This window comes from Bos indicus x Bos taurus, chromosome X (genome assembly GCF_003369695.1).
Source record: "Bos indicus x Bos taurus breed Angus x Brahman F1 hybrid chromosome X, Bos_hybrid_MaternalHap_v2.0, whole genome shotgun sequence".
In the NCBI taxonomy this organism is placed as follows: Eukaryota; Metazoa; Chordata; class Mammalia; order Artiodactyla; family Bovidae; genus Bos; species Bos indicus x Bos taurus.
In genome coordinates this window covers 122762863-122789148 of record NC_040105.1, presented here as the reverse complement: position 1 = coordinate 122789148, position 26286 = coordinate 122762863, and the positions used below count along the sequence as shown (strand labels likewise).

General features: G+C 39.1%; 1 protein-coding gene across 6 annotated transcripts in view; it reads right to left on the bottom strand.

Moving 5' to 3' along the window:
* Positions 1-8375: 8375 nt before the first annotated feature.
* ATP11C (ATPase phospholipid transporting 11C) overlaps positions 8376-26286 on the bottom strand; it is a 170275-nt gene continuing 152364 nt past the window's right edge. For 3 of the 6 annotated variants that reach the window (XM_027533066.1, XM_027533065.1, XM_027533061.1), the window contains 5 exons: positions 26171-26236; positions 23860-23963; positions 20290-20443; positions 13839-13943; positions 10836-10922 (listed from right to left, as the gene is read on the bottom strand). In XM_027533066.1, the coding sequence (XP_027388867.1) occupies positions 13842-13943; positions 20290-20443; positions 23860-23963; positions 26171-26236 (426 nt within the window). In that variant the 3' untranslated portion in view covers positions 10836-10922; positions 13839-13841. Of the gene's footprint in view, positions 10923-13838; positions 13944-20104; positions 20172-20289; positions 20444-23859; positions 23964-26170; positions 26237-26286 lie in introns of those variants that run through there. The other 3 variants (XM_027533063.1, XM_027533064.1, XM_027533062.1) reach the window with 3 other exon arrangements.

The window sequence follows — 26286 nt, the reverse complement described above, 5'->3', positions numbered from 1 at the left end:
TTATATTCTTTGCAGCCAAAGATGGAGAAGCTCTATACAAGCAGCAAAAACAAGACCGGGAGCTGACTGTGGCTCAGATCATGAACTCCTTATTGCCAAATTCAGACTTAAACTGAAGAAAGTTGGGAAAACCACTAGACCATTCAGGTATGACCTAAATCAAATCCCTTATGATTATACAGTGGAAGTGAGAAATAGATTTAAGGGACTATATCTGATAGACAGAGTGCCTGATGAACTATGGACGAAGGTTCGTGACATTGTACAGGAGACGGGGATCAAGACCATCCCCATGGAAAATAAATGCAAAAAGCAAACTGGCTGTCTGAGGAGGCCTTACAAGCAGCTGTGAAAAGAAGAGAAACAAAAAGCAAAGGAGAAAAGTAAAGATATACCCATTTGAATCATTTTTCATGCAATATTAATTATCTCAAACACACCAAAAATCAGAATGCTTCTGAGACATGCAAATAGTTATGCCAAAGTCTATGCATTTAAAACATCTATAAACATAATTCAGAAAAAAAAAAAAAAAACAGGGCCTTTTTCTCATCATTGCATCTGCAATGCCTGGTCTTCCTCTATGAAGAGAAGGGCCAGCAAGAGGGCTGATTTGTGGCCCCCTGGGAACCTGGGACAGCTGGGGTGGCTGGACTTGGAAGCATAGAAGTGAAAGCAGGAAAGAGTAGCAGCCTCCTGTGGAGCTTGTACAAAAAGGGAACACAAATGGGACAGCAAGTTCCAGCTCCTTAGAATTCCACAGAAGAGGGGCACCACTCAGAAACAGGTTGGAGAGGCCTGGAGGAAGGTCTTGAACCAAGGAGATTTTACATGATTCTGGAGGCCTTGGGATGGTGAGTGGGCCCTTGTCTGGAAAGCTCAGTAGAGTTTGAGATCCAGGCATGTCAAGTTCTGACCCGCTTATTCATCTGCATTTCTAGTCAGTTACATGTTGTTGTCACTTAAAAAGTAATTGGTGGGAGACTTCTCTGTTGGTTCAGTGATTAAGAATCTGCCCGCCAAATAGGAGAAACGGGTTCCAGCCCTGCTCCAGGAAGATCCCACCTGCAGGAGGACAACTAAGCCCATGCGCCACAACTACTGAGCCTGTGCTCTAGAGCCTGGGAGCCACAACTGCTGAAGCCTGCATGCCTAGAGCCTGTGCTCTGCAACAAGAGAAGCCACTGCAAAGGAGAAGCCCACGCACTGCAATGAAGATAGCCCCTGCTCACTGCACCTAGAGAAAAGCCCACGCAGCAATGAAGACCCAGCTCAGCCAAAAATAAATAAGTAAATAAAATCTTAAAAATCGGTGGGGAAAGTTAAGAGGAAGAGAGCAGTTTTAGATCTATACACGTCACAAACTCCAATACTTTGGCCACCTGATGGAAAGAACTGACTCACTGGAAAAGACCCTGATGATGGGAAAGATTTAAGGAAAGAGGAGAAGGGGACAACAGAGGATGAGATGGTTGGATGGCATCACCGACTCAATGGACAGGAGCTTGAGCAAGCTCCAGGAGTTGGTGATGGACAGGGGAGCCTGGAGTGTTGCAGTCCATGGGGTAGCAAAGAGTCGGACATGACTGAGTGACTGAACTGACTGACACATTACAAAAATAGCTGTAGCTGACAGCATGGCACAAATACAGGAACCATCGTGCTTCCAGTACGGCACTGTGCTGGATCTCCCTAACGATGACCCAGTGCCATCAATGGAAAGTAACGTGGTAGCTGGTGCCTTCTGTATATGGATGCAGAGAACAGTGCAGCACACTGGAAAGACTTCCACTAAAGAAAGTTTTGGTGCTTAAATAAGTAAACTGCAGCTATTTAGAAAATCTAACTATGTAGAAATTTGACAGTGCAGGATGAAGGAGAAAATGCTTAAAAATAATGTGAAAGGTAGTTGTTAAGGAAATATAGCAAACTCAAGGGGAAGTGCTCAATAAATATATTTTAAAAGTCAATTCAATTAAATCTGTAACCCTGCCTAGTTCCCATCTTGCCAGGCTGCATAAATCAATGTGAGTGAATGAATGAAAACTGTCCTTCCGTGGGTCCCCCTCCTCAGGGCTGTTCTATGTTCTTGGAGCTAATGCTAAGGTTTTGGAGACAGACAAGGGTACCTATGTGGTCCTCACTCATCATCCACACTTACACTGCAGAGATCCATCATCTGATCTACATGATGTCTCCTACAGCCAGCAACTCACCTGGCTCTTGCCATGTGGAGGCTTGGAATTGTCTGCCAAGACTGGCTGGCTGGGATCCTGTCTGCCTAGAGGCACTCGGCTGTTGCTGCTTTGCAGGAAAGCATAGGTCTTGCCTGCCCTTTGCACTCCAAGACTCCTTTCTCACGTCTCCTCCTCAAGACACTCTATGGCCAAGACTCCCCTTTGTCCTCTCCTCTGCAAACCTTCTATATTCTTCTTAAAGATCTGCCTTTGGAACACAAAAGCCAAAACCTGTGCAGCTTTTGGTACTATATACTTCTTAAAGTTGTAAACTGGGGTTGGCTATCAGTTTGAATATGGATAAGGCAAAGGGGAAGATGCAAAGAACACTCATCCCCCATCTTGTCATCTCTCTCCCTTGGGAGTTCCAGCCGGTTGAGCAATAGGCTCAGGCATCAGTCAGTCAGGGATAAAACACACTGGTTCATTTGTTATGTATTTGTTAACCAGGATCTCTGGTCCCAGAATTGCTCTGGGCATTAAGAATACAGAAGTGCCTAAAGCAGACAAAATAGCCATCTATTATTTGCAAAGCTGCATTTTAAAACTTGGTTCAGCTTGCGGTGGAAATGACATCCCTGAATTGAATTGATCCATGTAGTCAAGAGACTTCACTGGCTGGAAAACTGAAGTCACCCTTCCAATATGGCTTCCTGTCCCCAGTGAGCTTATTGCACAGAAGATCCAGGAATGGAGAAAAGAACAGAGCAGACTCCAGGCTGGCAGCTATAAAAGAGAAAGGGCCAGAGCAGACTGAAATACACACACGTGTACACATGTGCACCACAAAATAACCCCTTCTGCAGGCTCACCAGTTAGCACTTAAGTGAGTGGAGAGGGGCAGAAACCTTGTTCTACATGCTTCAGAGAGTGAGTTCATATTTTATTTAGGCAGACACATAGAGGGAAAATTATTCCCTTTGTTGATTGCAGCTTTTTATTGAGACCCCTTGTGAATTTTTCTTGAATTTGGAATGTGATATAGGTGAATTTATCTAGATATGCTTACTCCTTCATTTAGCTTTAGTATTTATGCTACAGTGTCTTTATTATTACTAATTGAGAAGGCTGTATTATACAAAGGCCTTCTACTCCATTAATTATGTATCCATAAAATCATATGACTCACACAAAATGCTTTACAGAAGTGAGTTCAGATTAGAGGCATTTCTCCAACTTTCTGCTCTGCTGTTCTGTGATAATGGGGAGTGACCCCATCAAGCCGCTTCTCAAGGAACCTATGGCAGGCACCAGCTGGAGGCTGTGGGGCAGGCGGGAGAAGCCAAGGCATTTGTACCTCAGGCTGTGTCTCCAAAGGTGGTTGATGCTTGTGTGGGCCCAGCTGCTCCAGGTAGGTCTACCATCATTCCTGTTTCTGCCAAGTGGACCAGACCCCAGGATCCAGGATCTCCACCTTCTCCTTGTCCCCTCAGCCTGAGTGCTTCTGGCCTCCTGTTGTTGTTCAGTCACCACGTTGTGTCCAACTCTTCACGACCCCATGGACTGTAGCACACCAGGCCTAGTCTTTCTAATCTCTGGGCGGCTGCTTTACAAAGAGTCCCAATTGAGGACTTCCCTGATGGCCTAGTGGTTAAGACTTTGCCTTCCAAGTCAGGGGGTGCAGGTTTGATCCCTGGTCAGGGAGCTAAGATCCCACATGTCTCACGGTCAAAGCCATAAAAAAATCCAAAGAGCCCCAGTTGGATTTGCCCCTCTGCCATCACTTGTGTAATCAATTCCCTTTTTACGTTCCCTCCATTTTAAATACATGGAATGGTCTGATTTCTACTTTGAAGCTTGACTGAGGATTTTGGCTTGAAAACTATCTTCATTTACATCTTTCTCAGATCCTGAAAATGAACTCCGTCAACTGAGTGGGAACGAAAGAGTGTTCCATGGAAAACTGATGTCTGATGATGAATTCCACGTTAGATGGTCTATGCAAAAAGGTTTCCTTGGTCTAGTGTTTGGAGTGGGTTAAGTCAAATGGGTTTAATATTAGAGTTCTTACAGAGTTTTAACTTAGGGCAGTCATACACAGAACTTCCCAAAGTTATTTAACCAGAGAGTGCTCTCTTTTAAGGATTTTCTAATAACATTACCCAGGACTCTAATGCTTCATACAACCCAGTTTGGGAAATAACAATTATTTCAGCCAGACTTTTTGCTAGGAGTGGGGTAGAATCATTTGAGATGGACAGTGCCTTCAATATTCCCACATTCTTTAAGTGATGTACATATTTTAGATACCAGGTGGCTAGCTTGATGTCTCATTATTAAATTGAAAGGGGTTACTTGCATTCTCTAATGGCAGAAAGGCGAAGCGGAACTGAAGAGCCTTTTGATGAGGGTGAAAACAGGAAAGTGAAAAAGCTGGCTTAAAACTCAACATCCAAAAAACTAAGATCATGGCATCTGGCCCCTTCACTTCATGGCAAATAGATGAGGAAAAAGCAGAAACAGTGACACTTTATTTTCTTGGGCTCCAAAATCACTGTGGACGGTGACTGCAGCCATGAAATTAAAAAAGACGCTTGCTCCTTGGAAGAAAAGCTGTGACAAACCTAGACAGCATATTAAAAAGCAGAGGCATCACTTTGCTGACAAAGGTCCCTATAGTCAAAGCTATGGTTTTTTCAGTAATCATGTACAGATGTGAAAGTTGGACTGTAAGGAAGTTTGAGTGCTGAAGAATTGATGCTTTTGAACTGCAGTGCTGAAGCGAAGGCAATGGCACCCCACTCCAGTACTCTCGCCTGGAAAATCTCATGGACGGAGGAGCCTGGCAGGCTGCAGTCCATGGAGTTGTGAAGAGTCAGACACAGCTGAGCGACTTTACTTTCACTTTTCACTTTCATGCACTGGAGAAGGAAATGGCAACCCACTCCAGTGTTCTTGCCTGAAGAATCCCAGGGACGGCACAGCCTGGTGGGCTGCCGTCTATGGGGTCACAGAGTCAGACACGACTGATGCGACTTAGCAGCAGCAGCTGAAGAAGACTCTTGAGAGTCCCTTGGATTGTAAGGATATCAAACCAGTCAATCCTAAAGGAAATCAGCCCTGAATATTCATTGGAAGGACTGATGTTGAAGCTCTAATACTCTGGCCACCTGAAGTGAAGAGCTGACTCACTGGAAAAGACCCTGATGCTGGGAAAGATTGAGGTCAGAAAGAGAAGGGGGCAACACAGGATGAGATGGTTGGATGGTATCACCGACTCAATGGACCTGAGTTTGAGCACACTCTGGGAGATAGTGAAGGATACAAAGCCTGGCGTGCTGCTGTCCAAGGGGTTGCAGAGAGTCAGACATGACTGAGGGACTTAACAACAATTTGTGTTCTCACTCAGATGAGGCGGGGGAAGCTGGGTTAGAAAGATCAAACTTGTCTCAAGAACCACCTGAAAAAGCAGTACTTGAGGGAAACCCAGTACAAAATCAAATTAGATGAAAGAGAAATCCTAGCCTGGGGTATTCTGAGGGCACTTGCCTCAACATTAAGGGCATTGGCATGACTCTTGTTCATGGTCTGATTTGGGTTAGACCATTGCATGCAGATGGGCCCACAGGAAAACTGACTTCAGGAATTTCCTCTTTAATTTTTGTAGACGCCAGCAGATATGCTTGAGAAGTGCTAGACAGACTGCAGGGTAGAGTAGCAGAAAACACATGGATCAGACCTAGGTTCAGTCCTGAGGGCCCAGGGACAAGATAATTAACTTATCTGAGCCTCAGTTTCTTTATCTGTAAGAATACAGAGTCTCATGATTAATCTCTACACAGAGCTGCTGTGAAGATTAAATGAAGTATGTTAAAAACATTCTGTAAAGTGCGATGCAGATATTTGTTAATAAATTATAGTCTTCTAGAGTCAGCTCAATGCCTTCTCCCATTAATATCTGTATGCTTCGTTATGTTCTAGCTTTATTTTTCAAATTATGATTTCGAAATAATCTGCAAAAACAGTGCAAAGAATTCTCATATACATACTCTCCACTCAGATCCCCCCAAATATATACAATCACAGCAAAATTTTAAAAATCAGGAAATTAACATTGATATAACCTATATATCACAAACTTCACCAATTACCCCACCAATGTCCCAATTTCTGGTCCAGGATCTGAGGATCACATGCTGCACTTGTTATCATCTTCCTTTCCTTTATCTGGGCATCCCTGGGTCTTGGTCTTTAATCATGTTAATAATGTTGATGATTACAAGCCAGTTAAAGTGTAGAATAGCCCTCAGTTTGGGTCTGATGCTGTCTCATAGCTGATATCAAAAAAGTGTTAATACCTATTTCATAGGGTTGTGGGGATTACTAAAGGAGTGAATATATGTAAAGTCAGTGGAACAGTGCCTGACACATAGTAAATGCTGCTTAAGTGTTAGCTTATATGATGAGCTAGGAATTTAGTGACTTTACTGGTAGGAAATCTGTCTTAACAAATTGATGAAGAGATCAAAGAAGCAGCAGGCATTTTAACTATGAACATCTGTTGCCTTTCCCTACCCAAAGAGCCAAGGCCAAAGACCCATGGCTAGCAGGAATTCTGCTCCACCAAGAGGGGCACTGATCAGCCAGTGGCCTGCCCATAGGATGAGGACTTTTTTGCTCTACACAGCAGTGCTTTTTCACAGTAGGTCCACATACTAGGAACTGAGGTCACATTTCCTTACCCATCCGTTGCTGGAAAAATGTGTCAAATAAAAAATGCTGCGAAATAATTAAGCCCCTCATTTTCCTGACAACTATTCCCAGAACTCAGGCTTTCAAGCTTCGTTAGTATGCACCCAGCACTTCAGTCGCGGACACATTCACTGAATAACCATAGTGATAACCTCAGCCCCTAACCTTTGCATTGCTTCTTACTGAAGGGGCCAAACTACTCAGTCCGTCACAATACTTACTTCACTGGCCAATCCTGGGCAGACTCCACAGTGAGGCAGTGCCTTACCAGGCTGGATGGGGGAAGGGAAGGAAACCTAAACAGACTAACTCCAAGAAGGTAGAAAGAATCTAAGACACATGTATGAAAATTGGTAAATAACAACTATTGATTACAAGTGTCAAAGCATCAACAAAACCCCTTAATATAAAAATACCAATGCATTTCTCTGGCTAGTAAATGCCATTTTACAAAGCAATTATGATCTTTTACCTCATATGCTGATCTTTTACCTCATTTGCTCTCCCCTCACCCCCAAGACACCACTTTACAGGTGAGAGAAAAGAGGATCGAGGGAAATGGCTCTTAGTGGCAAAGCTGAAACTTGAACTTGTGTCTCACCTCCTCATAGAGCACATTTCCCACTTAACAACAACAAAAGAGGAAATGCATTTTCTCAACGTAGGTCAAAGACTAACAGGATTAAAAGATGATAAAAATACAGAGACGGAAGTGTACAAATGTAATGAAACCAGCTACCCAGGTGACTAGTTTCTTAGGAGTCAAGGAAAGCAGGGTTTTTCAAGGAAAAGGGACACTCACAAGGCAGTAGAGGCAGGCTGAGCAACAACAGAGGGAAGGAAGGGAGGGGGAGGGGTGCGAGGGAGAGAAAGATGTACACACACACACACACACTCTATTGTAAAATCCCTGCATCTTTGGCTACTTAAGAATCAAATGATTTCAGGAACTTCTCTGGTGGTCCAGTGCTAAGACTCCACACTCCCAATGCAGGGGTCTGGGTTCCATCCTGGGTCAGGGAGTCAGATCCTGCATGCCACAACTAAAGATCCAATGTGCTGCAACTAAGACCCAGTGCAGCCAAATAAATAAATCAATATTAAAAAAAAGAAATGATTTCAATGGTATGCAGACGTGGACCATATATCGCACAACGTCCAACAAGTGGATACTGCCTAGCACACAGCAACCTAGCAATACATATTTGCTGATTTAGCTGGACTTTTCTGTATACAGCAACCAGATCCAGCCTTATTCAGAACTCCCAAATATCAGAACGTCCCAAAATTAGTTCTGCCCTCAAATGCCAGTTTGTATGCAGAAATGGTCAATCTTTTGTGAGCTGTACAGGCAAAGCAGAAATTAGAAACTTATTTCCTATCACCAAATTTCTTCCATATTACTTTTATGTTAAACAGACCTTTACAAAAAAGAGACTGAAAATGTCAATTATATCATACCAAAGTTTATTGATTACATCAAACAAAATTTCTTTAATGAAAAAGGCAAGTTGCATTCATAAAAGATGGCATTCACATTCATTATAGAAAGCAATGATGTAAAAAATTGCTGAAGTGAAAAATGTAATATTGCAGTCCAATTTTGTAAGCTGAAAAATGATTTTGTCAACACTTGCATAAAATCTGCATTTATATATACTGCATGTTATTAAAAAATTCTGTCACTAAATTATTATGAATTTTGCAAATTTAGGCTTACATTTTATACTGTTGCTGGTGTAAATGTGGTAGATATGGAATTTATGTTTTCAGTTTAGTACTAACATCCTCAAACAATGGACAACAGTTATGAAAACTATAAGGACAGTTTGTAGTTCAAAATTATTCAAATGATGGGTATATGATCCTATTATTACATTTTATCAGTTTCTCTGGCACAAAATAAGGTGGTTAGATTGTAGTGATAGGAATACTGGATGGCTTACTTCTGCTAACCTCACGCCAACCCTTTTTTTTAGCTCATTAATAAAATATCTATCTTTAAAAAAGTCAAGTCAGGTCCCTTTCAAGAATCTAGGCCATATCACACATCACTGTCATCGTGAATTTGAGCTGCAGTGTAATGTGTACCTTATAAGACAGACTTTACATCCCCCTTACTTATCTTTCTTCCAGGTTGCAAGGAATTTTACATTTCTGCTACCTTAGATATTTTGATTATGTCAAACCTTCAATGGTCTGCATTAAACAAGGCTCTCTAGTTAAGGTGGGCTCTTTGTATTCACAGTCTCTATAATTCTTATGTAAAACAACAATAATAATACAGCAATAATTATAAACACAAGAACAACAACAAAACATCAAAAGCTTTCCTGGCTCTGATTTTTAGCTCTTTGGAATAGGTAGAGAATATACTGACTTGGTTTCCAGCAGACTACTTCAAATACTAGGCTACTAAAACACAGCACACTTAGGAAGGCGTGATGACACCTAACAAATACTCAAAAATAATACTGATAGATGGTAACAAATGAAATAATGAAAAAGGGTCAGTAATGATGGAAGGGCTTCTGATAACTGAAATGTCCTTTCGAGAATTTAAGAAAAATTATACCTAAACATTAACACAAAATGTAAGTGGAAGAATCAAATATGTCATATGGACTTTATAAATACATTGGTATAGACTGAATCTAATACTTTTCCAAATCAGGGTACAATATAAACACTAATAATAGTACAGGCATGCCAGAAAGACAACCAAAAATGGAAACTGGAACAAAAATACCTTTTAAAAGACCATTTCAATCTAGGAGTCAAATGTAGTCATTTATATCCAAAAAAAAGTGTATGTTTAATTTTAACATTTAATAAAGACATATCACATTTATTTTTATGTTTTAAGTGAGCTCCTTAGGAGGCTATAACCTCCCCCTAGTCCAGTAAGTGGAGGATTTAACCAAGGTGAATCTTGTGGTTTAGAGTTAGACCATTACCCTAGCCGTGTTTGCTAAGAGAGACAATATTCATGTTCAGAGTCATGTTATGGACCCTTCCTCCTTCCCAAATTGCCAAGTTAAAAAAAAAAAAAGTGCTGCATATGTGCACAGATGCAACCACTTTCAAACAGAAACTGTTAACAGTTTTAAATAAGCTATTCTTCCTTCTTCTCCACAAAAAAAATTATAAAGACTGATGTTCAGATGCCATTTTAATGTAACTGTAGTTTTGCCCATTTTACCTCTGATCCCAGTAAAGCTAATATTGGAAAAATCTGTTATATCTTTAACTATTTTGAGGGTCACTGAAGTGACTGGAAATGATTTCTTTTCAAATCTAGTATTCTTCCACCCATTAAGTGTAATTCAGAAGAACAAAAATAAATAATTTTTTTTGATTTTTGCAAAAATACCCAGGGTTAACATTCCACCTTTCAATGCACTTTTTGGCAAGGATAATCAGCATGTAGGTAAACAGAAAGGATTACCTACTATCTGATGCATTGATTTAGTTCTTTTATATTTTCAAGTATTCCTTTCATATGTGGAAAAAATTTAAGATCATCATTCAGTAGGAACAAGAAATGTGATCCAAACAGCATATTTCTTTTGCCAGGCAAAAAAGTAAGTTTAGCAAAATCTGTTCATTCCCATTGCATGACTTCTACTTTATTCTATCATATTTAAATCCATTCACAGAGTTCATGGGTTAAAAAAGCACCCATTTGATAGTTATTCTATCTAAAGCCAGAAATTCTATATATTCTTGCTTTCAACTTTCATATAATTCATAACTTAGAGCTTTGGCCATAATGGCTACTTATAATAATTATAAATGCTTAAGAGAGTCATTTGGTATTTTACTGGACATTTATTCTGAACCTCAGACATAAGATAGTGGTTTAGTTAGTTGCATATCAAGTATCCTGAGATGATAACTTTTTGAAGTTGTTTCTTCATGCTTTCTCTTTTATCTGTAACCACTGTCAATATGCTTGTAGGATAATAACATAGGCAGTTCAAGATTCGGATTCTGAAAGATGTAAAATATACGGAGTTAAAACATTAATTTTAATAATAATGTGAAACCATCTGTTTAGCACTTAAAAAAATAAATCATGTAGTAAATTTTGTTATGAGAGTACACCAATTGTCTTTAAAAAGCTGCCAAGTTTTATTCACATGCTTGGGGAAGAAAGTGACACAATAGCCAGTTTTTAATCTTTTCTTCATCTGTCAGCTGAATAGATTCAGACTTGCTTTTTGCTTTTGGATTGCTCCAGGGTTCTCCTAAGAACTGTTACCACTAGGACAGCAGAGGCTTAGCTGACTAGGATCCCTTCTAGCTGTGAGCCCCACCCCCATGAAAACAGGGATGTTTTATTTAACTTTTTGTCTCTAGCACCCAGTCCAGTGTCTGGCACACAGCAAGTGCTCAGGACATGATGAATGAATGAACTGATCACTGGTTTTTGGTTGTTAATTAAGACAAACTCTAATATTCAGTTTTGAAAGATTGTTAAGAAAGCACTTTTACTTAAAGAAACATGTTTCCTCTCTATAATACCTAAGTTAATTTTTTTCGGATAGATCATGTATCTATGAGTCAATTGACTCTTCTGTTTTCCTTATTCATTACCTTTTTAGAAAAGAAACCACAGAAAACACCCTAAGAAATCTAGATTCTTCATCCTCTAAACACTATCACATGCTATCATTAGGATGCAGCATGAGAATTGGTGCCTGTAAATCAGGTATGTGGAGAAGTACAAGTCCTATTGTCAAGGAGGTGAACCTAACCTTGATTCAACACTCAAAAATTCAAATTTTAAAAACTTGAGTAATGGGGGGCCCTTGCCATGCTTGGACTAGAAGTCCTGTAGAATACCTTCCATTTCTTTTGATGTTTCATTTTCTTATACTGGGGGCTTCCCAGGTAGCGCTAGTGGTAAAGAACCTGTTTGCCAATACAGGAGATGTAAGAGACGCAGGTTCGATCCCTGGGCTGGGAAGATCCCCTGGAGAAGCGCATGGCAACCCACTCCAGTATACTTGCTTGGAGAATTCCACGGACAGAGGAGTCTGGTGGGTTATAGTCCATAGGGTCGCAAAGAGTCAGAAATGACTGAAGCAACTTGGCACACACACACATTCTCACATTAGTTCTTCAGGTAGCAGGGGCAAGTTGACGCTAACCAAAATAAGGCTGACATTCACATAAGAACTTATATAAGGAGTCAGGCAGTTTCCTTAACAAACAAGGGACAAACTCGGTGGCTAAACTAATTGCCAGATTTCTTTTCCTTGGAGAATAAATAATGTAATATGAAAATATATTCCTAGAAGAAATAATTACTTTAAAAATAAAACAATCGTTTTTGAAAAAAACAAAACAAAACAAAACCTTACTTAGCTTTAACACTGTAGGAGTTAAGGCCCTGGAGAGACCAAAAGCAGTAGCAATGTCTGCTACCCAGCCTAGTCTCCCAAACCACAGACCAAGCTAAGTAAAGCAATCCAGGGGGATAAAAAATTCACTAAAATACACCACACAACTTAGGACACGGCTATCTGGGACAAGATGGTCAAAGACTTTGAAGGCTACTGGGAAGCAGATTCATTACTGAGGGAAAATATTTTGGATGGCATCATCGACTCAATGGACATGAGTGTGAGTAAACTCCGGGAGTTGGTGATGGACAGGAAGGCCTGGCATGCTGCAGTCCATGGCATTGCAAAGAGTCAGACATGACCGAGCGACTGAACTGAGTCACTCCAACTGGGTAAAAGGAGGTAGACTGAGACAAAATGAGTTGCCTCCCAAAATAACACTGCAGATACAGACTGTGATGAACTGTAGGAGATAGAAGAACCAATGGATTCAATCTTTTAGCTCAATTTTTATCCTTTGCTGAAGGGTAGGGAAGCTGATAGCTGATCAAAAAATGGGCCTATGAAGTGGCCTCACAATTGTTAGCATCAAAGTGAACTGATGTGCAATGTCATTCATGATGATCATTAATTTTTATGTGTGCATGAAAGATGCCCTGCCCTAAGCTGTGTGGAATTGTTTCTAAGCTGACAAATTTGTAAACCTCATTCATGAAGTACTTTAAACGTCCATGGATGGACAAAACACCTTGAAAGGCCTGGGGTGATAGAGGCCTCTGCAGTGGGAAACAGAATATACATAGAGGAATTCCTCCCATGGCATATCAATTCCTTCCAATTTTTTTTTGGGGGAGGGAGGTAAATGAAATAACATGTTATATGATGAATTTACTCACTTTTGGAAAAAATAATTATGATGCATTCTAAATCATTAGGCTAGCATCCCCCTGAATGGCTAGGAAAGCTTTCACCTCCGAAAGTTGAAATACTTAGCTTGAATAAAACTTGACACTACAAAAAGTGATTAGATTAGATTGGTTCATTACCATACACTTGGGGATCAGACATTTACAAAGACATAAATATATACCTGCAAACACAGACATAGCACATGGAGGTGCAGACACACTGAATTATTTCCACATAATTCCCAAAAGAACATGCAATACTAAAACTGACTTGATATTATACAGATGCAATTTTGGAATATTTATTTTTAATTTTCCAAATGATCTTTTAAAATCCAATTATATTTCCTGATCAGTGGTAACAAGCATTTTCATGTGATGCCATGAAAACATGCCCCTTACAAATTAAATATATTATATTACTCTTCAGCTCTGGAAAATGCATAAAATTTTATTTTGGGGCTTAGCAAATTTAAAATATGTATTTCCCCATATTCCAAGTAATGCATCTTTATATTTTTTCAAAGAATAGTATAAAGTTCACCACACCAACAGCAGAGAAAATTTAGAGAGTGATATTTTCATTTTTTCTTTATAATGCTGTTAATCTGTTTCTTTAAAGCCAGCCCACTTGTTGTAACACTAGGTACCTGTTAAAATATATTAGATTCATCTGAGAATGTTCGTAAAAGAAGAGGTCTGACTGAAGGTCTGGTGGATAATGAGTCAGATGCCTTTTTACAGCTTAGATTGCTCTGTAATAGTCAGGTAAAGATACTTAAAGCATTTAAAGATTGGTAACCTACCTGGTGATAAAAATGTAGGAAGAAAAAAAATCATTTCCTATAAGACTACTCTTCTGGCCCAAAGTACACATGACTATACTATAGCAAATGCATAACATTTAAATGAATACACTTAAAGACCTAAGAAAGTCTCCACCTCACATTGAATTGTTTTCATGGTAGAATACAGACATTAGTAGTACGTGGCAAACTTGAGTTTTTGAAATGACACTGGTAAGTTACGCGGTAGATGAAGGCAATATGGTTTGATTAGTAAACCTTACCATCCTTTTGGTGAACACCTCTGAGAGTTGTTCTGGTACTCTGAGTGTACTGAACAAAGAGAAATTTGTGCAAAACATTTCTATCTTAATGAACAGACTAGCTCTAACACGCTGTGGCTTCTACTGTGTACCAGGAACCAGTGGGACTACAGACCTACAGTCCAGGTTTTTGATTCTCCATTGTGACAATTGAGAAGGTGAACAAATGATTAAAGGAAAATGGCAAAATATTCTTAAGTATCAAATAGAAGATATAAAGATGAGTCATGAGAATTTTTCATAAAGAATCAGAAAATGGTGTCAAGCAAATGAGAATGCAAGCAAGTTGGTACATTAAGAAAGGAAGTCACCTTATTCACTCCAAGAGAAACTGTGATTGCTGGAAGTTTGAGAAAGCATGAAGATAGTAGATGTTCCTGAGGAAGGGAGGCGTTTCGTTACCTTGTTCACAATTGCACAAAAGGTGGAAAATTGCAGTAGAAAAAAGAGAAATGCAGAAACCAAAAAGAAAGAAAAAAGTAAATATTCTCTGAAACGTAAGACATTTAAAAGAAACCTTGAGAATTAGAAGTCGAAATGACGTTAGTTTTAAAGACGTTACTTTCTGAAGTAAAAGCAGAGTTAGAGTTAGGAAGTTTATTGTATGAGCAAACTGCTATTTCTCTGTATATCAATTTAAAAACTTTTGGTTCATGGGAATATTCACTACTTTGAATAAAATAATTTAAAAGTATGTTTCTCACTGAAATAAAGCTCATCTCTTATCATTAATTCACTAATTTACATTGTTTAAAATTCAATGATCAAAGAGCTATGCTCAGGATCCATCACCAACCTATCTTCAAGTAACTATCTCATCTTGTCCAATTGCACACATGTAATACGGACTGACTGTCCTTGGGCATTTCAGGTTAAAAACCTAATCAAAACTAAATAATGGAAAACTGTTGGTGAAACCACACTTTCGTACCATTTACCTCTGAACCAAAGCTTAACTTCCTTTATTCTAACGTAATTTCATTGGTTTCCCCCCTTTTTTTCCTGTAGAGACTCTTTAAAAGCATTGCCTGAAAAGCTATGAATTTTTCCTTTAAAACACTAAGAAAAAGTGAAAATCAATGACTTAAAGTTTAGTTAGAAAACCTAAGAGGTTAGTTTTTCCCCCCTTATTCTGTGCCTGAAGCTGTAGGCTAATTTATAGACTTGGTATGGTATTGCTCTAGCAAAACAGATGAGTGGTAAACTACGGGGATGAGCTTAACAATTCTGCTAATCAAGATTACCCATATTATCTACTTAGCAACTAATAGAAATAGGCTTAACAAAAAGAAACCAGCTAAAGTAACACATATATCTAGCAGAGTCTAATAAACGTTTATACTTCCAAAGGAAAAATTCTGTTTATTCATATATGCTTTAACATAACTACATTTCTCCTGTTCATATTTTACCTTAATAAAGTTGGAGACATGTTGGTAACATGCAAATTACCAATTGATAAAAGCTAGAGAGATTAATATTTAGTTTCAGAGAAAAAATTTTTAATTGTTTGCCTTCTCTTTTGTAGGCAAAAACCTTGCAACAAGATTAACATGATACCAAACCTCCCACCCTGTGTTTAAAATACAAGCCCATCTATTTAAGAGTGTAACTTGAAACACATTTTGGTGCGCTCAGAACCTTGTATCCAACTGTCAGAGATAAAAGTTTTTCTATGAAGTAGAAATTTTAGGGATTTATAGGCTACTTTATAAAGGAAAACAGAAATATGAGAGTACAGAAGGCAGTAGAGAACATGAAAAGAGTAAAGCAATAAAAAATTGATACAGCTAGCAACTGGTTGGGGGCGGGTAGCGGGGGTAGAAGCTTGAGAGATAACAAACAACAGTATGAAATTTCCACATTCCTTTGCAGTCATCTAGGGAGCTTTGACACTGGCTTAATTAGCAGTCTGTCAAAGAGGCCAATGCATAAAGGTCCACCTCCACAGCCACGATGTTAGGATTCAACTTCATTTTTGTCTAATCTAGTTCACAGGGCTGTTACCTTTAGAGCTCATGGTTGTATGAGACACTGTAAGGATTTCAATAGTCATCATTAGTCACCATTGTTACTAAAGGAGAAACTGTATTCTCTAAAGTGCTTTCTCTGGGAATTTTGCTCAGATACCTGACATTCTTCCTTCTCCTGGCTGCCGCTCTGAAAGAGCTCCCTATGTAACTGAATGTTTGCTTTTGTTTGTGCAGACGTCACTTGCAAGGTATAGCCATGTTGCTGCATCCATTCTCATTACATTATAGTGTTTCCATGTCTACTAGGCAAAATCAAGCCTCCTTTTGATCATGGTGGTTTCCATGGGAAAACTTAACATAAAGATACATGGAAAATTCCTCCGCCTGAAATGGTAACTGGTATTCATTCACTAGTTGGCTAGAGGGTCCAGGTGTATTTCATTGATTAAGAGCCAGCCCAACAAAAGTGCTGAGAAGGGACATGGCTTTTCGAAGTACCTCAAATCGTAAACTTCACATTTCCTTTGAAGTGTTATCTGCTGTACCCACTGTTCAGTGCTCAATGATAATTTCATCATATACTTGTTGGCAGCTTAGAAGCTAAAGAAAAGCCCTATGATCCTTAATGATGGGATTTTAGCTCAAAAATTAACTATACTGCTGAAAATAAGGGTGTGAAAATGTATTTACTTCCTGAGTTAAATGACTGAGGGAATCTACTTTGGAAGATAGCAGAGTTCTTTTATACTGCTAGTATCAAGACAAAACTCAGCTGTGGTGGGGGCTGCCAGACTGGCCTTTTTACCGGAGGCTTCTGGAGTTAGTGACTTGGACCCTGAGATGGCTCAGCTGTGTTACAAGCCATATTATTGACTCTACTATTCTGTTTATACCTGCTTCCAGAAGTGTTCCAAATAAATCCCTTTATAACTCAACTTGAGTGAGAGCTCCCTGTGAGCTGGAATGATCAACCTAGCACAGCAGCTAGCTTATCCTGGACCCTCGGGCAAAGTGTTCTGAATTGAATGGAATTCAACAGAAGGCTGCTTCTACAACAGGTAAATGTAAATGGCTTAGCTTCCTTCTCAAATGCCATGGAGACATTTTCTCTATCCACTACGGAGTTTGAGTTTCGGAGTTTCGCTTCTTAAAGCAGCTGCCAAGATTCACAGGCAGATAGCACAGGCAGTCTACTTGCCACAGGCATTTCTGGCTCTCCCTGCAAAGGATCTGACCCTTACTAGTTGAAGTCAGGGGGATCTTCTACTTTTAGCTAGGGACACACACTCTACCCCATTAGGGAGCCTCTCAGGAATGAGGTGGACCCAGTGTAAAAGAATCTTTTGCTGCTCTTTAAATGAGGCCAATGTCTTAGCAAGGGATACTGAATAAGTAGGAAGTCACCCAGAATGCCAGATTGTTGCTCACTGAAGTGTGAGTTGCTCAGTCGTGTCCAGCTCTTTGCAACCCCATGGACTGTAGCCCACCAGGTTCCTCTGTCCATAGAATTCTCCAGGCAAGAATACTGGCGTGGGTAGCCATTTCCTTCTCCAGGGGATCTTACCGATCCAAGGATTGAACCTGGGTCTTCCACAGAGCAGGCAGATTCTTTACCATCTGAGCCACCAGAGAAGCCTTTAAGATACTCTTTCTTTGAAGAAAGATTTTTGAAGTGGCCTCTGCTTCTTTGATGTGGCCAACTAGAGCCTTGTGTAAATAGATATGACTTATCAGAGTAGTCATGGCTGCCATGTTTCAGTTGCCCTTTATGCATTGATATGCACTACTTTGCTCTTGCATTTTCTCAAAAGGGGGGAAAAAAGGCAGTGCTGATGAGTGCCCACAATGTTCTGTCTTATCTGCAAGTTTCAAAATCCCATAGGGTCTGAAAAACCATTTAGCCTTTCAGACTTTGGATGTTAAAGAGAGATGTTCATCAGTAGGTGGTTCAACACATGTTCACTGGTTCAATGATGACAGGAATAAATGAATGAATGAATGAAGGTGATTATGGAAATTCTGGTTGTTCTAGCACATCAGCATGCCAAGCTACAGCACAGACACTAGAATTCCTCCTATCATGGACATAATTCATGGCAAACAAAGTTCATGCTGAACCCTGGAAATACTCTATACTGCTAAGTAAAAAGGGCTGCAGGCCCAGAACTCCATGCTTTCTTGCAACAGAAGTCTGGAATCTGTGCATGGAAAGAAAATGTTCTAAGTCTTTATCTGTGACTGCCTTGTATCATCCCTCCATTTAATGGCCATTTATGTAAGTCACATCCAGCCAGTGTCATTTTTTTTAAAGGGCCTATGGAAGAGGATAAAATATTATGTTTGAAGGTTTTGATTTCTGAGATTTTTTGTCTCATCTTTAGAGGATGAAGCTTTGTCAATTTATAAGCTGGCTGTGAGCCATTGTTTAGCATGAGCTCCATTACCCCAAATAAGAAAAACATCAAGGAGCTCCTCAGAGTGTATTTCCAAATAAAGAGATCCTTTGTAGACAAATCTCTATTATGACAAGGCACCAAAATATTTATTACCATGACATTTTTAAAATTTGGTTTCATACAAATTGCCACTTGAGCCATTAGAGAAGTAACCTGTTATACCCCTGTCCAACTGGTATTTACAAATAAATGCCACTTTCCCATTCTAAGACTAAACACCAGGCTGGAGGGAGTCAGTAGCAGGTCTACTGGAAGGATTAGAGAGATTAAGGTGGTTTTAGCTAGGTTAATGTTACTGTGTCCACTTTCATCCATAAGGCATGCAGAAGCATGGGATTAAGGCCAGTTCTGACCACCTAACCATATAGTGATTGGCCAGTTTATACCACGAATCAATGTGGCTTGTGCCACTGATAATCTGATTGTTTTTCACTGGGGTTGATACTGACTTGGCTCATGAAGCTTCTCTTTTATACACCCAATCACTGAAGATTTTTCCCACTATAGACATTTTAGTTCCCTATTCTATATGATGCCAACCACTGGAATCTACCAATAGGAAAAAAAATAAAAATCAAGACGAACCAGGTTTCTGGCTAAACTGGCAAATTTAATCAAATAGATCAGGTAGATATACCTTAGACTACTTCTTGAAAATACTGCCTTGGAGGGGCTATAAGATCTAATTGGTGTCAGTGTGATTGAAATAGGGTTTTGTTGGGCAAAATTAGCTAGTGTTGGCAGGAATACGACATATTTACTTAACTTGTAGGTCAAAATTTGCCAGAAGTTTCATTTTTCTAGGCTAATCTACTTTTTTCAGTTTAAAGGCTTTTTAAGAAAGGTTCAACAGATATCAGACAATGCAGGCCCAAGCAATTAGGCTGACAGAGGGTAATAACTTCTCATTGCTGCAAAAAATTTACCATATAAGCAGCAAAAATAAAAACACACTCATAAAACCATCTTAAATTTTCACAAGTGTGTTTGAAAGGGGAAGGATGTAGAAATCACATCCAGGGAATTCTCTTTGGTTTAAATATACTCTTGGACAGACAGGGCTAGAAGCAACACAGAGATTAAGCAGCACTATAATTAAAGGAAGGGGAAAGGTTTGAAAGAGGCAAATTGGGATTACCAACTGAAAAAAAAGTCTGAAACAACCACAGGGAAATTTCTAAGGTTAAAGCCGGAATGCTTTGTTTAAAAAAAAAAAAAAAAAGCTGAAACGTTGGTGTGGAAATTCCCAGCGTGAAAATTCTAGGCTAAATAAAAAAAAAAAAATCATTTTTTCTGTTCAAAGTTCCATATGGAGCATATGAGATACTCCATATGGATCACTAAAGGTCACATAGAACACTATTAAGGAATCTACTTACCACCTGCATTGGATAACGAAGTTTTTTATTATACTTTTTATGCAGAAGAGGAAATTAAGTGATGAACCTGTAAGGAGGGGTTTAACATGCTGTAACTAAGCAATTCTCTAAATAAAGTTTTTAGTTCACGGCAGATATTGAAGCCCCTTACAAAAATCAGTTTATAATATAAAGTTAGTTCTTACCCTGGTACTTCTTCTTCTTACACTCCTTAATACAATCCTGAGCATCTCGGGGGAAAGGCTGACAAATATTAGAAGAATTATGGTCAACCATACGGATACAGATGACAGCATTTGAGCAAATACAAAATACATTCTCTGTTGTTTCAAGAATGGCCTAGAGTGGAAAGAGAATACATAATGGAAAAGCAAATCAGTTCCTGTCATATGAAACAGAAATGTTACTGAAACTAACTGTTGCATTTAAAAGGAATCCTCATTATATACATTAATAAAAATAATCTTTATAACGACCAAAAGTAGTAAACAGATTTCATTTACTAAATGTTTGGAAAGAAAAGGGATGATAATCAAAGGGGAAAATGCACTTGACTTGAAAGTAATCAAAGGGATAATAAAATGCACTTGACTTGAAAACAACTAAGTGATCTATTTTAAGGTTGCCAACTGGAAAGTGTTTATTTGCATTAGAAAATGCTGGCACTTCTGACATATTCAAGAGAAATGATGATTAACTTTTATGTTAAACATTTTACTTCCTTGGCTGTTTTATTAATGTAAGAAAGGATTTGTGCTCTACATTTGGAAATTTAAAAGACATTTTTATTACCGCCACCCCACCTCCACAAAACCCCTATGTAAGCATAATAAGGACTGTAGTTTTTCTCTCTCAAATGTGAAAAATCTACCATTCTCATCTACAAATATATACGGAGTACCAGAGTGTGCAAAGTAGGTTGCCAGAAGACTATTGCTAATCACACATTAAGCCTTGGGGTCCAGAAATCCAGGAGGATGCGACATTCTGCCGGGTTTAGTCATCCACTGAACCATTAGGTGGCTACTGAGAGGTCCAGCCAGTTGCCCTTCCCTGTCTGAGATGAACCACTGAGAGACTCACTACGTTAGCATGAATGTCGTCTGAAGCTGAGGGGGAGGAAGTGCAAAGCAGCTGCTTGAGCTCAGGGCATGTACCAAATTATCCTTGGATTAGGAGCCTTAGGTATGTAACTGGCTGGTCCCATTTAGTAGATGACAAATAGTGCTCACTGAAGATAATGGAAAAGCAAATGAGTTCCTATTATATGAAACAGAAGTGTTACTGAAGCTGCCTGTTGCATTTAAAAGGAATCCTCATTATGCACATTAATAAAAATAATAAGATACACTGGTTTCTCATTTAAACACTGATGTTTGTGCACTGTCATGCAACATAACATGATCACATCAAGCTCATGGCTCTACACAGATGAGGACTAGACTGTGGAATACATGTGGACCCACTACCCACTAGATTGTGGGGCTTCCTAGTAGCTCAGTTGGTAAAGAATTCACCTACGATGCAGGAGACCCCGGTTCGATTCCTGGGTCAGGGAAGATCTGCTGGAGAAGGGATAGGTTACCCACTCCAGTATTCTTGGGCTTCTCTGGTGGCTCAGTTGGTAAAGAATCCGCCTGCAATGTGGGAGACCTGGGATGGATCCCTGGGTTGGGAAGACCCCCTGGAGAAGGGAACGGCTACCCACTCCAGTATTCTGGCCTGGAGAATTCCATGGACTGTATAGTCCATGGGGTCACAAACAGTTGGACATGACTGAGTGACTTTCACAGGGCACTACATTGCGAGAATAGTAAGGTGGAGAAACTTAAGAGTTTTCTAGGGCTCCTACCATAGAGAAAAGATTTCCACAGCGCTCAAGTCGCACTCTAATGCAGAAGAGCACCCTGACAAACGTTCCAGGCAGCTAAGACACAGTAAGGGTCCAGCAGACAATTCTGACTGCTAGTTACTGGGTATTCCTTTGCATAGTACTCATAATACTCTGTTTCTAAAAGCTCCACAGTTTTCTTTCTGATTTTGACAGCATCTATGGAGTCTTGCAAGGGAGCAGTAAAAAACAAAAGATATTATTTTTAGAAGGGTTTTGGAGCTCAGAAATCATTCTCACTGCCTATCCCTGAAGAGAGGTGAGTCATCATGCCTCAGGGTTGAGCATGTCCGGAGACTAGCTGTAATCAGCATTCAGCTGAAGTTTTACAATTTCTAGTCACATTTTGCTGGTTGACTTATGATTAATATAAATTTTATATTCACGGAGTAGCTCAACTCAGACAGGTCTACTTAAGGACAGCACTAGAGGCAAGAAAGTAAAACAAAGATTTATTCACATTTCATTTTTAGTCAGCATCTCTAATCAATAGAAACAAGTATGACAATATTTTAAAACGTGTCAACGATTTGTTTTAATCAATAAGGAACAGTCTGGAGAGAGTGAGAAACTGGTTCAGTTTGCTAGAAACATTTCATTCTTGAGGAAATTTTGCACAATTAGTTCAGATGCTGACTACACAGATTCCTAGACAGAATTATGGTCCTGTGGGCAGATCTTACTATTGTATATCACATTTGATTAATCAACTTTGAGGCATTTGTATATTATTAAAAAAAATAGAGACTTCCTTTAGTGTCACTGCTTCAAATAAATGTGTCAAATAAATGCTGTAAGTATACTTTCTGGAGTTGCTACTTCTGCAAGTGATTCGGTTTTCCATATTTTTATTACTTGAGGCTTTTATTTTAAAAAGCTTTCCAAAACAGTACGAGTTTCTTCTAATTAAGTCTCAAGGGACATAAACATGGTCCTCTGTGATAATGTGGAATGTTTTGTATGTACGATTTTGCTCAAACTAGTGAAAATATGTATGCCTGGAATTTCAACCAATGGCTTGCTTTAGCCCTGTTCTCTGCTGCTGGTTTCCTTTTCAGGGGAAATCACCAATGAATGAAAACAACTGTGATATTTAAAAATAAAATATAGGCCTTTGGCAGTAAGGAAAGGAGATGAAACTCTGATTTTAATTTCTAATGACTCTCCCAATCACAGCTTATGTGCACACACTGGACTCTCGTCTTCTTGAGGCAGGGGTATAGTCTATTCATTGCTGTATCCCATAGAGTGCCTCATGCAAAATGGATTCTGAATAAACATCTACTGAACCAAGATGAATGGAATGAACTTTAAATCTAAGCTGCAGAGTCCACCTTTACCTTCCCCAAAACAATAGGATGGTGATTTCAAGATATAACCACCCTCTGAGTATTCAGTGATATATATTCTGTACCTTGAGCACATCTGCAGTAGCAAGAATGAGAGTGATATACCATAAAGAGAGAACAGGGTCCACATGGATAAGGCTGTATCTACTGGCCACTACACTGTGCAGAAATTTCAGAGGATGAGTATTTCCACTGGAAATCATATGGGAGAGGCCATGCTAGAAATTAGTTTCACTTCACAGAGAGATGTTTACATACCTTCAAGCTGAAAGATTTACACAAGGGCTACCAGAAGGAAGGTCAAAAAGTCTTTTGAGTAATTTGTGCAGTCTATAAACTTACATTTAAAATCTCAACTAAAATTAGCAGCATTACTGGCTAGAAGTAACTTCCAGTCCATTAATATTGAAGACTTGCCATCTTATATAATCAAAACTTTAAAAGTATAATTAATGTTGGCACATATAATATATTCTTAATATTTACATATCACTCCCACATGTTTAGTTGCTTACCATATAATTCCTCCCCAGAAGAATGAGAAAAATACATAAAATGCTAAAGAACCCCAAATCACAAGGTGGTTGATCCATGTCCAGAAACGAGTATCCAAGGCGAGCTGAAAAGATACAACACAGGAAATTTCATGATGTGTACACACTACACCAGGCAGTATCTAGTGGCATTCAATAACTCATACATGATACCTGTGGGAGGATCCAGCTTGGCCAGGCAACCAAAGCCAAACGGCACTAGAAGAACAGAACCAGACTTCCCAAAGAGCTCTGCCCCAAGATATTTAGATGCCAGAGTACAGGCATGGAGGTATGGACAAGGAAGTACCCACTGTAGATGCCTCACTACTGAAGGAAGGACAAGGAATGAAGTCATGGTAAGATCCTGGACACTGGAGCCCCCATGTCCTTAAGTGGTGGTCGTTAGGAAGCTGATGGCAAAAAGAGAAGCCCTAGCTGGTGGAGGCAGGTATACTGAGGATCAGGAGAAGAGGGAAAGAGTAGCTAGGAAGAAAAGACCAACTACACAAAGGAGTCATGAGACCTCAAACACAACATAAGGGAGGTTACTAAATGAAAAGGCAACTAGCTCTACATATCAGGCATCATGGAACCACAGATTGCGGGTCTATGTAACATGCCTTTCAATTGCAAACCCCACAGCTACTCCATTGAATCAATAACCTTTTCAGCTGCCTGAGATTTTAATCCTTTCATGTTTCCTCCAGGACTGATTGTTTCTTCTGACTGTGGCACCTGGGATTTTCACATGCAATCTAAAAATAAAACGTATGGTCCACTCTGCTTTCTTAAAATTTCTGGGCCACAATGCTTACTATACAGGGCATTTCATTCTTGAAGAGGAGGTGGTGTCCGTTTTGTTACTTGCTGTTCTGACACCTGCTCCTTAGCTCTCTGTTAATAGTCGCTCATTCATAAATAGGATATTGATAACATTGTGAATGCAGCCCAGTCTTGAATCCCCTCCACCCCACCCCCCACCAAGCTGCTAGGAAACATGTCACAGTAATACTCATGCAAAGAAGATGGACTGGATGGCTTTTCAGAGACAGATGAAAAATGTTGTAGTAAGGCCAACTTTAACTACAAAGGGTGCTTGAAGGCCCTGGGGCCATATACAAGGCCAGGGGTAAAAAAGGGTGGAGAGAATCCCCTTTTAAGTCATGATGCTATGAAATATAACAGTAAATAATAATAATTAGTATCTATTGTACCAATCTCGTTCTATGTGCCAGACACTACTTTAACTGCTTTATACATATTCACTAATTGACTTCTCATAAAAAATCCCAGGGGAGGTAGGTGGTCCTTTTATTTCTATTTCATAGAAGAGGAAATAGAAATGCTGAGAAACAAGGTCACTTGCCCAAGGACACCCAGCTAGTAAGTGGCTAAACCGAGTTGAATTGTAACATTTTCTAGCAAGCCTAAAATATCACTGAAATAGTACATGAAGAATGCAAACATGTTAGTTCTATTCAGTACGACAAATGGATCACGTATAAAAATGCAGAGGGGAAATGGTTAGAGGCCCTTTGTCAATTATACTTCTGAATCTAGTTCTGATCAATGGGCAGAATGAAATTCATTTAAAGGTACTCATTCTTGGACTCCATGTGAGGTGTTTATTACTGGAATGATCAAAATAATTCGATTATACCTTCAACTGTAACGGTGGCCCAACTCATGAGTCTTAAGGGCAGTATTCAGCATACAGCATTATTACACGGCTGCATGTTAATGACAATGATTTTGCCAAAACTGCTTTCCTTGAATGTTATCTGCCATATATTCTTATGCATTTCATCACTAATATGGGTAAATTTCAGTGATGAACACATTATATGAAATATCATCACTACCAAGCTCTTTGGCACACATATTTTGCTCACGGACACTTATTTTCAACTTAAGTATCCAAATTCCTTTAAGGACTGGCCTTCTTAAACAGATATATAACTTAAAAAAATATTCAAGTATTTAACATGGAAACACACTCACAGTCCATTTATATACCACTTCTCATAACATCTCAAAAACAGCAGGAACAAAGGAAGAGATTTCCAATATAAGTATCGTATATTAAAAAAAAAGAGGATAGACAATATACTGGAAAAAAATGGATCACAAATAGTATACAAATGTCCAAATCTCTAATACCACACATAATTTTAATAAGCATTCAGACTTGAATAACAGCTCACAGTAAAAATTAAGATATATTAGTATAAGACCAGAAAGTATTAAAAAAAATATGGTGTTAAACATATTTGAATAATAAAAATCTAACCTTCAGAGTTACGGTGAATACCAAGATTGTAAAAATAATGGTTCCAAATGTCCAATTTCCATATACCTGAAAAATATTCAACAATTACATGTACCATGAATACACAAGCCTGCTTA